The sequence below is a fragment of the Oratosquilla oratoria genome, chromosome 9 (assembly GCF_046742065.1).
Source record: "Oratosquilla oratoria isolate Oo_2021 chromosome 9, ASM4674206v1, whole genome shotgun sequence".
Taxonomy (NCBI): domain Eukaryota; kingdom Metazoa; phylum Arthropoda; class Malacostraca; order Stomatopoda; family Squillidae; genus Oratosquilla; species Oratosquilla oratoria.
Genome location: NC_134785.1, coordinates 67,600,989 through 67,614,359, shown reverse-complemented (window position 1 = coordinate 67,614,359; position 13,371 = coordinate 67,600,989). Strand labels below are relative to the sequence as shown.

At 35.5% G+C, this 13,371-nt stretch overlaps 1 protein-coding gene across 1 annotated transcript in view; it reads right to left on the bottom strand.

The window, feature by feature from the left end:
* Window positions 1–4,198: 4,198 nt before the first annotated feature.
* LOC143028514 (F-box only protein 32) overlaps window positions 4,199–13,371 on the bottom strand; it is a 55,839-nt gene continuing 46,666 nt past the window's right edge. The window contains exon 7 of the mRNA XM_076190722.1: window positions 4,199–13,189. Within this exon, the coding sequence (XP_076046837.1) occupies window positions 12,985–13,189 (205 nt within the window). The 3' untranslated portion in view covers window positions 4,199–12,984. The remainder of the gene's footprint in view (window positions 13,190–13,371) is intronic.

Sequence of the window (13,371 nt, the reverse complement as noted above, 5' to 3'; positions counted from 1 at the left end):
CACACTACTTGCATTCACAGAATACACAACAGTTAGAGAAGACTGTTCTAGTCTTGGCATTCCTCAGGACTGCTCAGCCAGACAATCTAGTGAACAACAACAACAACATAATAATAATAATAATAATAAATACTAACAGACAGCACAACTGATCCCAGTTGAAACGCAGATAAAAAACTAACTACATCACAAATATTTATATACCACCCATCACATCAAGCCCCAGGGGGCATCCCCAAATTACAATCACTCAACTTGTATATGAACCATAAACTGGAGTTAACATGAATGCACACCACCCAAGTTGACTAGATACACAAACAGCAGACCAAAAAGGAAACAAAATATATTACTAGAACTAGTTCCTAATCTAAACATCCTAAATTCCAACAACCACCCAACTCTTGGACAAGAACCCAAATATTCTGGGCCTCATATTTGATACCCACACATCAAAGACCTGACAGTGAAAAAAAAATTAAATCTATAGAAAGCATTTGCTTTGGATAAAGTTTAATCACAATATACACAAAATTCTTGAGCACTACACTTGACTGCTTCTGTAGTATGTTTCCTAACAATTTGGAAGACAAACATAAGACACCTTAAAAACTATACAAAAAAAACATTAAAAATAATAACAGGATGCACTAAAACCACTCTGATAAATCTGCACAATGAAACCAAAATCCTCCCCATGGAATATCACATGCAAATGATAGGTATACAATTTTATGCATGAGCACCTTCTCACCCATCTCATTGTATCACACAAACACTTTGATCAGAGAGTAGTCAGGAATTAATTAAATTTTCTCTCTAAATTCATAATTTAAAAATTCACCATTCCAACTTTTCTTGAAATGGATTTGCATACCAGTTGTTGTTGTTGTTGTCGTTCCCTAGACTGTCTGTCCGAGCAGTCCCGTCTCCCCAAGGAATGCCACAGCCGAAACTGGGTTTTCCCACAAATCCTTTATAGAGTGTATGTTGTGTTGTTTGCGTGCATGATTGTGTATAATGCAATCTTCCATTATGTGTTGTATGGTATGGGGTGAAATGTTACATCCTGGGCAGCTCTTCACAATGCGGTCATCCAGCCTCTTCTGGTAGCTTAGAAGTGCTGGGTGGTGGCCACACTGCAGTCTGGCCAGATGGACTCTGTCCTTTCGTGGGAGAGAGGATTCAGAAGGGTGGATATCAGGGGGTCTGGCATGCAGCAGTGTGTTGTCTTTCAGTGTGTTAATGGAGTGGTGAGTGATATGATTATGAATATGTTTCCGGAGGCTGGTATTTGGTGGTTGTGGAGGAAGAGAAGAGAGTATCTGTATGTGATACAGGTCTTTGGGTGTTGTTTTAATGTTTCTTGGTGTGTGTGGGTGTTCTGCTATGTAGTGTAGCGGGTGTGATGTGTTTGTGGTGGCTGCGGCAAGTGTTTGTGTGCCTCTCATGTCGAGGTGGTCCTTGACTTTGAGGACTTTTGTTTCATGGTGTAAATGGTCTGTAGGTGTTGTATTTGTGCAGCCTGTAATTGTTTTTAGGGCTTTGTTTTGTATGATTTGAAGGGTGTTGTGGTGTGTCTCACTGAGATTAGGAGCCCATGCAGGACTCGCATAATTCATCACTGAGCGTATGCATCGTTTGTATATTGTTGTATTAGTTTCTTTGTTTTGTCCAAATGTTGTTCCAGCGATTGACTTAAGTGCGTAAAGTCTAGGTGTGCATTTGTTTTTTTATGTTTGTGATGTGTTGTTTGAAAGACATGGATGTATCGTATGTTACACCAAGAATTTTCGGTGTGTTTGTGTGTGGTATGTATTTGTGTTCTTTTGTCCAGTTGGTGAGAAGTGTTGCTGTAGATTTGGTTGGAGCTATTTTGAGTCTGTGATGAACCATGTGTTGAGTGTATCAAGGTATGGCTGGATTATTTCTGTAGCTTTGTCTGTGTTACGATGAGTGCATGTGATTGTTATGTCGTCTGTGTAGGAAGAGATTTGTATTTCTGAGGTGTCTGGTGTGGGTAAATCATGCATGTATAGATTAAAGAGTGTGGGGGATAGAACAGAGCCCTGTGGTACTCCATTCTTAATGTTTCTGATGTGTGATGATTGGCCATTATATGACATGTAAGCATTCCTACCTGCCAGATAATTGGCCAGCCATCTTTTGGTGTTATTGTGCATGTCTGTGTTATATATTTTATTTGTTAGCATCAAAAGCTTTACTGATGTCTAATGTTATACCAGTAGATCATTGAGATTGATTTATGGGCCCATCAACACATCATTCTTTGAAATTAAAACACTTTATAAGAATAAATAAATTTAGCAACATTCTTGTTCTGACAATAGTAAGGTAGGTATATGAAATGCATAACTGTAGAGAAATATTTATTTCATATTTTTCAGTCACATTTTACGACAACTATCTACATTTGTTGAAATATTGTGGGATTATGATTATCACTCCAATGCTAGTCAGCATTAACCTCTTGTATGTTATCACAAGGCCTTATACAAAACAAACATTACAAAATGGAATGTCCCATGGTGGCAATACCCAGAGTACTTTTCAATATTATAATTAGCAAACATCTTGGTTCAGTGCATGCACAAACCATACTTGAGATGACATCTTATATGTGGAGAAATGGCACAAATCAGCATTATATAAACAAAATTAAATATATATGAGAGCAGTATATCCAAAATATGCATATTTATTTGGGAAAGAAGGGACAAAGTCATAGGAACAAAGTGAAGACCACATACCTCAAGGATGTGAAGAGACTTTTAATTACAGATATATCCACGCCTGGAATAACATGATGACCCAATGGGAGAAAGAGTTAAAAATATACCAGCAAGATTGGACTTGATCCTAACAAAGAAACCTAAGGTGACTGAAGTATTGACGTATCAGTGCCCTGTTAAGGGTGGTAGCCAAAGTCAAAGGCATAAATCCACTCCCACCTATTTCATCTCCACATACTCCACTCCCATTCACCACCCCTCCCTCTTTTCATGGCTCCTCTTGGATGACAGGTCATCCCTGCATCTTGCCCACTGCCCTGGGTCAGAAGCAATGCAACAAGACACAGCACATCCACAGCAAGGCCTCTTCATTTAATCAGAACCCCCCCCCCCTTTCCATCCTGTCATACAGAAAAAGAGAAGACGGGGGAAATCCCTTTGAGCTGCACCAGAATATCATTCACACATTCTCCCTAAACTCCCCATCCCCCACTATTCAATGTTGACTATTAAACTTCTATTTGGCTTCTATTTGTGAATAACTGATGTACCTCAATCTAGAGAAGGCTTTTGATAAAGTACCTCATGATCAACTTATGTGGAAACTGGAGCACATTGAAAGTAAACTATACAAATCAGTGTAAGGTTTTGTGAAGGGAAGATACATGAAAAGAGTAGTAAAGGGTATGGTGTCAGGATGGAGAGCAGTGACCAGTGGAGTCCCACAAGGCTCAGTGCTAGCACCTATAATGTTTCTTATGTATGTTAATGACATGACCAAAGGTACAACAAGCTATGTTAACATGTTTGCAGATGATACAAAGATCATGAGAAGAGTGAGGAATGACGAGTGTAAGCTGTTCCAAAAAGACCTAAAAGTAGACTATATTTGCCTAGAACTAAGAATAGAAAAATAATTTCCGTATAAAAAAATGCAAAGTATTGAAAATAGGCAATAGCTTTAGAAGGAAATACCAAATACAATACAATCCATCATTAAACTATTCCTTGAGTAGTAAATCCATTACAAAGGCAAAAGTAGGGAAACATCTGGGAGTAGTGATAAAAGACAGCCTGTCACCTGATAGACATACCAGAGATGTTGTGGGAATAATGTATGGATTGCTGCAAAACATTAAGATGGCTTTTTAATATATGGATAATTTTTTTTTTACAATTTTCATAGATACCTTAATTCATCCAAAACTGAAATATGCATAACCAGTATGGTCTCCATACAGAGCGGAAGATGCAAGATCAAAAGGATATAAAAGGCAGCAACCAAAATGGTTCCCAGCCTGGCACAACAGTCATATGAAGGGTGACTAAAAACATTGGGCCTCTCAATGTTGAAAGATTGAAAAAGAGGTGATTTGATTATAGTGTTCGAGACACTAAAGGGGGCAGGCCACAATGACAGAATATATCTCTAGATTAAGAATGGGAGGGCTTCATGAGGTCATGAGAACAAATTGAAAAAATTAAAAATAAATAAATGTCTGAAGGCTGTGAAGAGATACAATTTTCCATTCAGATGTATGAATACTTAGAATAACCAAGGAGCCAATATAGCCCAAGCTGGAACCATAAATGATCTAGGTATAATAACTGGAGAGTAAGAGACAGGACCCCACAGGTATTGTTCCTTTCCTATATGCTACAGTTAGATATAATTAGATAAATACACACACACACACACATCTAAAGGATGCAAAGAAATACAGCTTTCCATATAAATGCATAAATACTTGGAACAGCTTAGAAGGTGATATAGCCCAAGTTGGAAGAGACCATGCATTCAAAACTGTAAATATGATAATTGGAAATAAAAAATATAGATTAGTTGGAACTGTATATGAATTTGAGGCTAGATATGATAAATTGGAAAATATGTGACTGGTCCCAATAAGCATTGCTCCTTTCCTGTATACTGCAGTTAAGTGAATACACAAATACATCTCTTGATTAAGGATAGGAGGACTTTAAGAGGTCATGGGGACAAATTAAGAAAAATCACAAGTCTAAAGGATGTGAAGAAATACATTTTCCATATAGATGCATAATTATTTGGAATAGCGTAGATGATAAAACCCAATCTGGAACAATACATGAATTCAAATCTAAATATGATTATTGGAAATCAGGGATATAGATGAAATTTGAACTGTACATGAATTTGAGGCTAAGTATGATAAAATTGGAGATTATGATACAGGATTGCAAAGTATCATTTGTTAATAGAGACAAAAGTTGTTCACAAAACATTTTTGTTAATTGATTTTTTATTAAATGGGGCATTTGTTATCCAATGTTCAATTGTACAAGGAAACAATGTTGGGTACATGCATGTGGTAGTCCTTCAAGATGGACAGCAAAGTTGCCCATTTTTAAAACCCGTGTACCCCCTCACTTCCATCAGTAAGGGTTGCCACCCAGTCTCCAGACTGAATCGAGGATATCTTTCTTTTAATTCCAACTGTATTTCTTACACTTTTTCATACATAGGAAGCTTATAGCTGACAACTGCACTCCTCTCTCTACCACTCTCAATAAGTGACAAAGAAACCGTTCCACATTTATATAACATCAACAACAGTACAAAGATTCAGGTCTGTAGGAAATTCCAAGGACTATTGCCAGCCACTGTGGGGTTGTGGGTTTTCCATTTAGTGAAACTTGAGGCATCAATTGAATTGAACTAAATATCATATGTAAAGAAATGATCACTGATTATAGGACCACTCAGTATAGGACCAGTGATGGGCACATGTTTGTGATGGTCCTGCAAAAAGGAAAGCAGAGCTCCCAGTTTTCAAAATCTGTGAACCCCTCACACCTCTATCAGGAGGTGCAGTCCTGAGAGGCTGACACTCGGAAAGAGATTATGGTTCCATTCCAAAGACTCTGTCAACTTCAGTTGTATTCTATACATGGAGAGCTTACAACTGGTGACCATTCTTCTACTTTGAGCTGGTGACACAGAAACAGTCCCATATCAATGCAACACAGACAACAGTACAAATTTTTTTCCCAAAGAGATCTGTCAGAGGAACCAGGGAATGTTGCCAGCCACTGTGGGGCTGTGGTTTTACCACTTCATGAAACTCATGGCAATAATTATTACTATTATAAACACTAGGTAAATTCACCTCTTGAAGAGGTGAGCTTACCTTCCAAATTATAACCACTTCAGACTATACACACCTGTAGTGCCCCAGCAATCCCACTATTTAAGGATATCATGCTCTTGTATGTACAGACCCAATACAATCCTTGATATTGTGATACTGTCCTTGAGGAAAGTGCTGGTGAATTGTTGGCAATGAAACAATATAGCACAAAACTAGGTACAATATCTAGGGCTAATTCCACTCTGATACTTCTAATATGTGTACGCTAATACAAGTTCAACCAATGTTTAATTTAAAACATTAACTGACTTTGAAGGTTTTTCATTCACATTTGTATGAATTCTGTACATCTCCAAAGTAGTGACTGCATGTGCATGAGTAAACATTAAAACATTCATAAATTGCCTTAAAAGGTCCCTCATTCATTTTGTATGAATTCTGTGCATCTCTAAAGTACTGAATTTGCACGTACATGAAAATACAAACATATAACAACATGTACATATGAAATAATTATAGTCTAACATGATTTCCCATTTGGAAAAATTATATTCCTGAATACAGCATATGACTACCCTAATGTCATGATATGTTTTAAAATTCAAAACATCAAACAAATCCAAAGACTAACCCATAATGTAAATAAAACCTGAATTTGTCACAAAATTAGGTTATGGTACATTCATTAGCATGAAAACCATGAGATCAGTTCATCAGTGATATTGAGATTCTTCATATACCAGTTTTATAAGATTCCAAAATTCATTGTTTTTTTTACTTACAAAAAATATGTTCATAAGATTTTCAGAATTACTCCAAAATTAGACAGCTTTGAAACAAATTTACTGACTGAATTCATAATATACCAAGGTAGTAACCCAATGATAAGTGATTACTAGAGGTGGTCCTCAAAATGGATGAGAGAACCATTTCACTACTGCCAATCTTCAAAACCAGTGAACACCCTTACCTCCATCTAACGGTGTTCTTGGTCACTGGATCAGGGTGAAGACTTCTTTTAATATATATATATTTTTTATTTCCCCTCACTTTTTCACAAAAGATGAACCAGCAACTTACAAATGAAGTGCTTGAGGTGTTGGGAGGATGGATAGTGAGAAATGAGGTGAGGTGGAAAGCTGGGATGAAAAGAGCACTCTTAGATAGGTTAGATCAGTGCTGAAATGGCTCGTGTATGTGGAAAAAATGAGTGAGTAAAGATTAGCAAAAAGGTATGCAAACCTGAACTGGTTGGACTGAACTTGAAAGAAAAACTTAGAATGAGGTGGATGGATGTGGTGAACATGGCACTGGATGCAACAGGAATGTTTATCAAGTAAGAAAGAGTGTATGCAAAAGGTAGGAGTGAATAGAGAATAGTTGTAAATGGATGAAGAAATGGCATGGCCTGAAAGGATGTTTTTGTATGCTCTGTAAGTTGTTTCAGGTGAACAAGGAGGGGCAGTCATTATATAATGAAGCAATGGGGGTGAACCAGCTCTCTGTAGTGGAAAATCTGTATCACTGTATTGTTGAAACAGGGGTCAGCAATGACCCCTTTTCCACAAGGTGCTTACATGGGAGGGGTAACGAATGTCTTTTGAATGAGTATGGATTTGGTGTAGTGTGGGTGTGTGCTTTGATCTGGCCACACTCTCTTAGAAGAGGGAAAAGACCTTTTGTCATGTGCACATAAACAATGAACATTCATATGATATGAGTTTGTGCACCTTACTTTTGGTTAAATGACATCAGATACTTTGTACACCACTACTAGCAGAATCAGTTATTTTATTTTATACTTATAATTCAAAAGTGATAAGATGGAAAAGAATAGAATAACTAAAGTCGGTGCAAGATAGAGGTGAGTGGGGAAGATAATTGGGCAAGGGGAGGGATGAGAGAGTTACAGTGAAGGAAGATGGTGTGGAGAATGTGCTGAAGGTAAGGCGAAAAGAAAGCTGTGGGAAGAGCAGTGAAGAGAAAACAGGTAGGTGCCTATTAACCTTCATGTGTTCACTTTGGGATTCAAACAAAAGAAATAGACAATACTAAAATCCTTACATTCAAAATTAAGTTGGAAGCTATGGAATGCACAACAATGTAGGATGGGTGAAATATGTCATAGTTTGTAATATACATAACACACATTCATGTATGTCTGAAAAAAAAGAAGGAAATCTCATTTTGAATGAAAAGATCATCTTGGGTAGAATAACATCATCTAAGATGTGATGCCCATGTCTATTATAATGTTAGTTTGAGCTTCTACCTCCTGTCTAATAATGCCAGATATTTTGAAAATATACATGTATTTAGAGCAATAAATTCATAAAAGTCGAAATTTGGATGAAACTGATCAAGAATTAAACTGGCAGACATGAGACTGCTGGAGAATTCAACTAGTTTCGACTCTTGTTATTATAGTGCCACCATGGACTTCCATGAATTTGTCAAAAGATAACAGCTGCTATTTGTACACTGCATGGCTACTTAGTGCTTTCATTATTCCAAAAGAGTAAGAGCATTGTCAAATGAGAATAGATGGGGTATTGAATTTATATCCCTATGTCATGTCTGTTTTCACTCGTCAAAACAGTCACTCATCAGCCTTACCTACTTTCTTAACACAAAAATCATCATAAAATTATCATGTTAATGTCATTATTGACAATAAAACTCCTTGGAGTGAGTAAGAATACCTATACTTAGAAAGAGCTACTTAAACAAAATAACCAAGGAGCTCAAATATCATTATAACTATAAATATATATACATGAGGAGGGAAAACCATTTGTTTTATGTGTACACATGGAAAAGTGCATGAGAGCTTGACAGTGCATCCGCAAGATTTTGTGATTTAAGATATATAACTGCAAACTTGAATACACAAAATGTATATAGAAGGGTGCAAGTGTTTTAAGGTATGAATCTGTTTACATTTGCATAGGTACATACAGTCTGGGAAACAAGTTCAACACTACTAGCAACTTTTGATATTAAAAAAGTACCAATTGAAAGTTCACACATAACTGGAACAAAGGTAGTGATAATATATGTTAACAGATGTAATGTTTTTGCTACCAGATACCAAAACTACAAACCAGAAAGAGACCAGCAACTTATTTTCTTAACTACATTCAATTACTAAAATCCCTCTATCTATCCTGTTTCACAACAGCCATTAAAATTCAGACTAAATCTAAAACAGTGGACAAGGTTATGCAATCTCCAACAGATTGTGGTAATGTCAATCTATTACTTTTAGAGATAAAGCATCTGTGCACATTAGTAATGTTTGTGAGGCACAGGAATTAAATGCACTTTAGCAGTTGACTGGAAAGGTACACAGAAGAATTTGAGTGTGTGTGTGTTTACCTAATTGTAGTATACAAGGAAGGAGCAATGTGTGTGTGTGTATTTACCTAGTTGTATTTTACGGGAAGGGGAGCTATGCTTGTGGTGTCCCGTTTTCGTATCTCATTTTATCTAAACTATTTTTAAATTCATGTATTGTTTTTGCACACACCACTTTCTCATCTAACTTGTTCCAACTGTCTATTACTCTGTGAGGAAAGCTGTTCTTTTTCACATCTCTTCTATAGCTGTCTTTTTTTATTTTTTTTTTCCATGTCCTCTTGTATTTCTGTCATCCCATTTTATCAGATTCTCTCTATCAGTAATTTCTATGCCTTTCATGATTCTGTAAATAGCTATCAAATCTCCTCTCTCTCTCTTCTTTGCTCTAGTGTCTGTAGTTCAAGTTTTGCTAGTCTCTCTTCATATGATAGTTTTGAGAGTGTTGGTGCCAATTTTGTAATTGCTCTTTGTATTCTTTCAAGTTTTTTTATGCATTTTTTTGCACTTGGTGACCATATCGTTGCTGCATATTCCAATCTTGGTCTTATCAGAGTGATTAGAATTTTCTTCACCATTTCTTCATCCAGGTATGTAAATGCCACTTTGATTGTTCTTATTAAATTATAGGTTTCTCCAAAAATCTTATTTATATGTTTCTCAGGGGACATATTATTCATAACAATGACTTCCAGGTCCTTTTCATTTTCTACTTTTTTTATTCCTTTTTCTCCCAATTTATATGCTCCTGTTATTCTGTTTTTACTTTTTCCAAATTCCATTATACTACACTTTTTTGTATTGAACTCCATCTCCCACTTCCTACTCCATTCCTGTACTATATTTAGATCTCTTTGTGGTGATTCACAATCTGCTTCCGTGTTCACTCTTTTCAATAGTTTTGCATCATCTGCAAAAAAGCTCATATAGCTTTCAATTCCTTCATCCATATCATTAATATATATAGCAAACATTATTGGGGCCAGAACTGTTCCTTGTGGAACACCGCTTATTACTTCATCCCATTTTGAGTGTATTTACCTAGTTGTATCTTACAGGAAGGGGAGCTATGTTCGTGGTGTCCTGTCTTTGTATCTTGCAGTGTCCAGTTTGCTCTTAAATTCATTTATAGTTTTTGCACACACTATTGTTTTATCCAGTTTGTTCCAGATATCCACCACTCTGTATGGAAAACTTTTTTTTTAGGTCTCTTCTATAACTATCCTTTTTGAATTTCTTTGCATGTCCCCTTGTATTTCTCTTATCCCAATATAATAAGTCCTCTCTATCAAGGACTTCTCTACCTTTCATGATTCTGTAAATGGTCTGCATGTCATCTCTTTCTCTCCTTTGTTCCAAAGTTGGTAATTTCAATTTAGCTCATCACTCCTCATATGACAGGTTTGAAAGTGTTGGGGCCATTTTCGTGGCAGCTCTCTGGATTCATTCAATTTTCTTTATATTCTTTTTGGTATTGGGTAACCATAGTGTTGCAGCATACTAGGCCTTATTAGTGTGACTAGTATTTTTAAAACTATTTCTTCATCTAAATAGGTAAAAGCCACCTTTTCTGATCTTAGCGAGCTGTAAGATTCTCTAACTAAACCATGTTTTTCCTTTAGTACATTTACTACAATACACTTTTTTCTATCCACTGTATCTCTGACCCAATTTGCTTTTTCTTTGATTACTTGAATAATTGTGTCCTTTGCATTTTCCTGCATCTGTTGTTGTACTATTTCTTTAAAAGCTATCTCTTTGTTTTCTCTGTTTTCATTCCATTTCTTAATCTTCTGCAAATTTTCTTCACCTAAGTTTTCTTCAATTCTTTCAGACATTGCCTTATTTTATGATTTACCTCTTTTTTTTTTTTTATTCAATATTGGTAGTAGCATTGTTTTTCATTTTTTCATCTTCACATTTAACCTCATTTAGTTCTTTTTTTAATTCACTTAACTCATTATCTATTTCAGAATTCTTTTTTAGTTCACATACCTCTCTATTGACTTCAAAATAGTCTTTCCTTAAAATCACAATCTTTTTCTTTAATTCCATGAATTCTCTCTCTCACAAGTTTCAATTAAAATTCATCTCCCTTTCCATGTTTATGATTCAACTCAAATTTCTTTTTTTGTACTTACCAAAGCCAGAAAATAGGTCATTGCTGTACAATCTACCAACCCCTCTTGGGGTTTTAAAGCCTCTATTTACATTTAGTTTCAGTATAGTGCCTCCAGAGGGCTATGTTTATGTCAGCATTCAAATCAAAATTATTGCCTTTTTCTCCTGATCTTCCTTGGTTTCCTTGCATTTTCTCACAAAAGACGTGTTCAGCACTGCACACAGATCATTTTGGGTAACGACAAGTGCTCCCTCTCCCACTCAATACAACCCAGGCCTATTGCTTTCCTTGCACTGTTGAGAATTTTCATCTTATTCGGCAGCCTATGGAACTCTAGTTGACAGCTGTTGACAGCTCGGTGGTTCGTTTGTTTGTGTGTGTGTATTTACTTAGTTGTATTCTATGGGAAGGGGAGCTATGCTCGTGGTGTCCCTATTCACCTGTCTGTCCAAATATCCAAAAATGTATACAGGAATTTAAAGTGAACATAATCCCCTGCTTGTTCACTAAAATCACAGTTTCCTGTTTTTAATAAGAGGATAGTGATCTGAATTACAACACATGAATAAGTGACTTCAAAGTCTAGAAATTCAACAAAATTGTTTTTCTGACCAATAATGATAATTTTGGTAATGAGTGCACTCTTTGTACACAGAATCAAGAATAGTGTACAACCACAGCTACAAGATTGTAGGTAAAAATTTCTATCACCTAAAGTGCCTTCAACACAGATCAACAACCAAAGCTGTCACACTTCACTGGAACAGTTACTATTCACATAATGAAATAACTGATATAGTAAAACATGAATGATGTTAAGAGGGAATTAGAACATGACTGCTGTTTAATCACAATAACACAGACTAGTTAGTATTTAAAGCCACTACACATAAAATAAAGAGCAACTTAAGCTCAGATATTGAATATAAATTCAATTTCTATGTGATATCTTCACATGAAATTATACTCATAATGCCATTATTATTTGATTTTAAACTTCAACAGTTTTTTATAAAATATTTAAGAAAGCATTTTCTTTTATCTAAATGCCCCATTCTCCAATAATTATAAATGTCCATCTAATTAAAATATTATGCACAATATCACAAAGTAAAATAAACTTAAGATAAATAATCATAAGTATTTCCAGGACAATTAAAATAAAATAACAATAGAAATAAAAATAACAAGAATGCTCAACAATATCCCTTCTCTATGGGTACTGATAGAGTAAATTCTAGTATCACACACAAATCTTTCTAGGAAAGAGTTGCAGTTATGAAAGATAATCCTATCATATATTTACCATATCACATACAGATTGTTTACCTGAATCTGACATGTTGAGAGAGGAGTGCATACATTATAAAAACAATCCAGTAAATGTTGGAAGATATTAGATATTTTGTTCATCTAATTAGTCGCACTTAAAATAATATCATGGAAGAAAGCTGCCTTTGATATGCATAATGACAACCATAAAAGAAAATATAATTTTAGATAAGTGAACCACTAGTAATGAGAATTATGTACACACTAAAACAAGGTGACAATATTCAATGAAAATTTCTAAGATTCTACAAGAGATCTGCAGGAACTTTGAAGACGTACAAAGTGAAGACTATATGGAAAAATAAGTAAGAAAATTTTTAGGAGTAACTGGCAAGTAGACTGTGGATGGGTCTCTCTGGTGTTCTGATACCTTCTCCTTGAAATCTGGATTACTATCTAATATGCATGGGTGACCAAATGATTTCCAGAACAAACAATGACAATACAGGCACAAGAGCAGGATCTCTGCATATTCTTCTCTTAAACCACAAGATCTGAAATGAAAATTTGAATTTAGTAAATACTAAATATCACTACAATATTACAATAGAGCATTTCAATCAGTAATGTAGTGAAACTAGCAAAGAAACATTTCTTGAGTACAAACACCTTTTCATAGCCTAAATCATGAATGACTACAGAGGGCAGTCTCATTTCTGATTTTATGGACATGCAT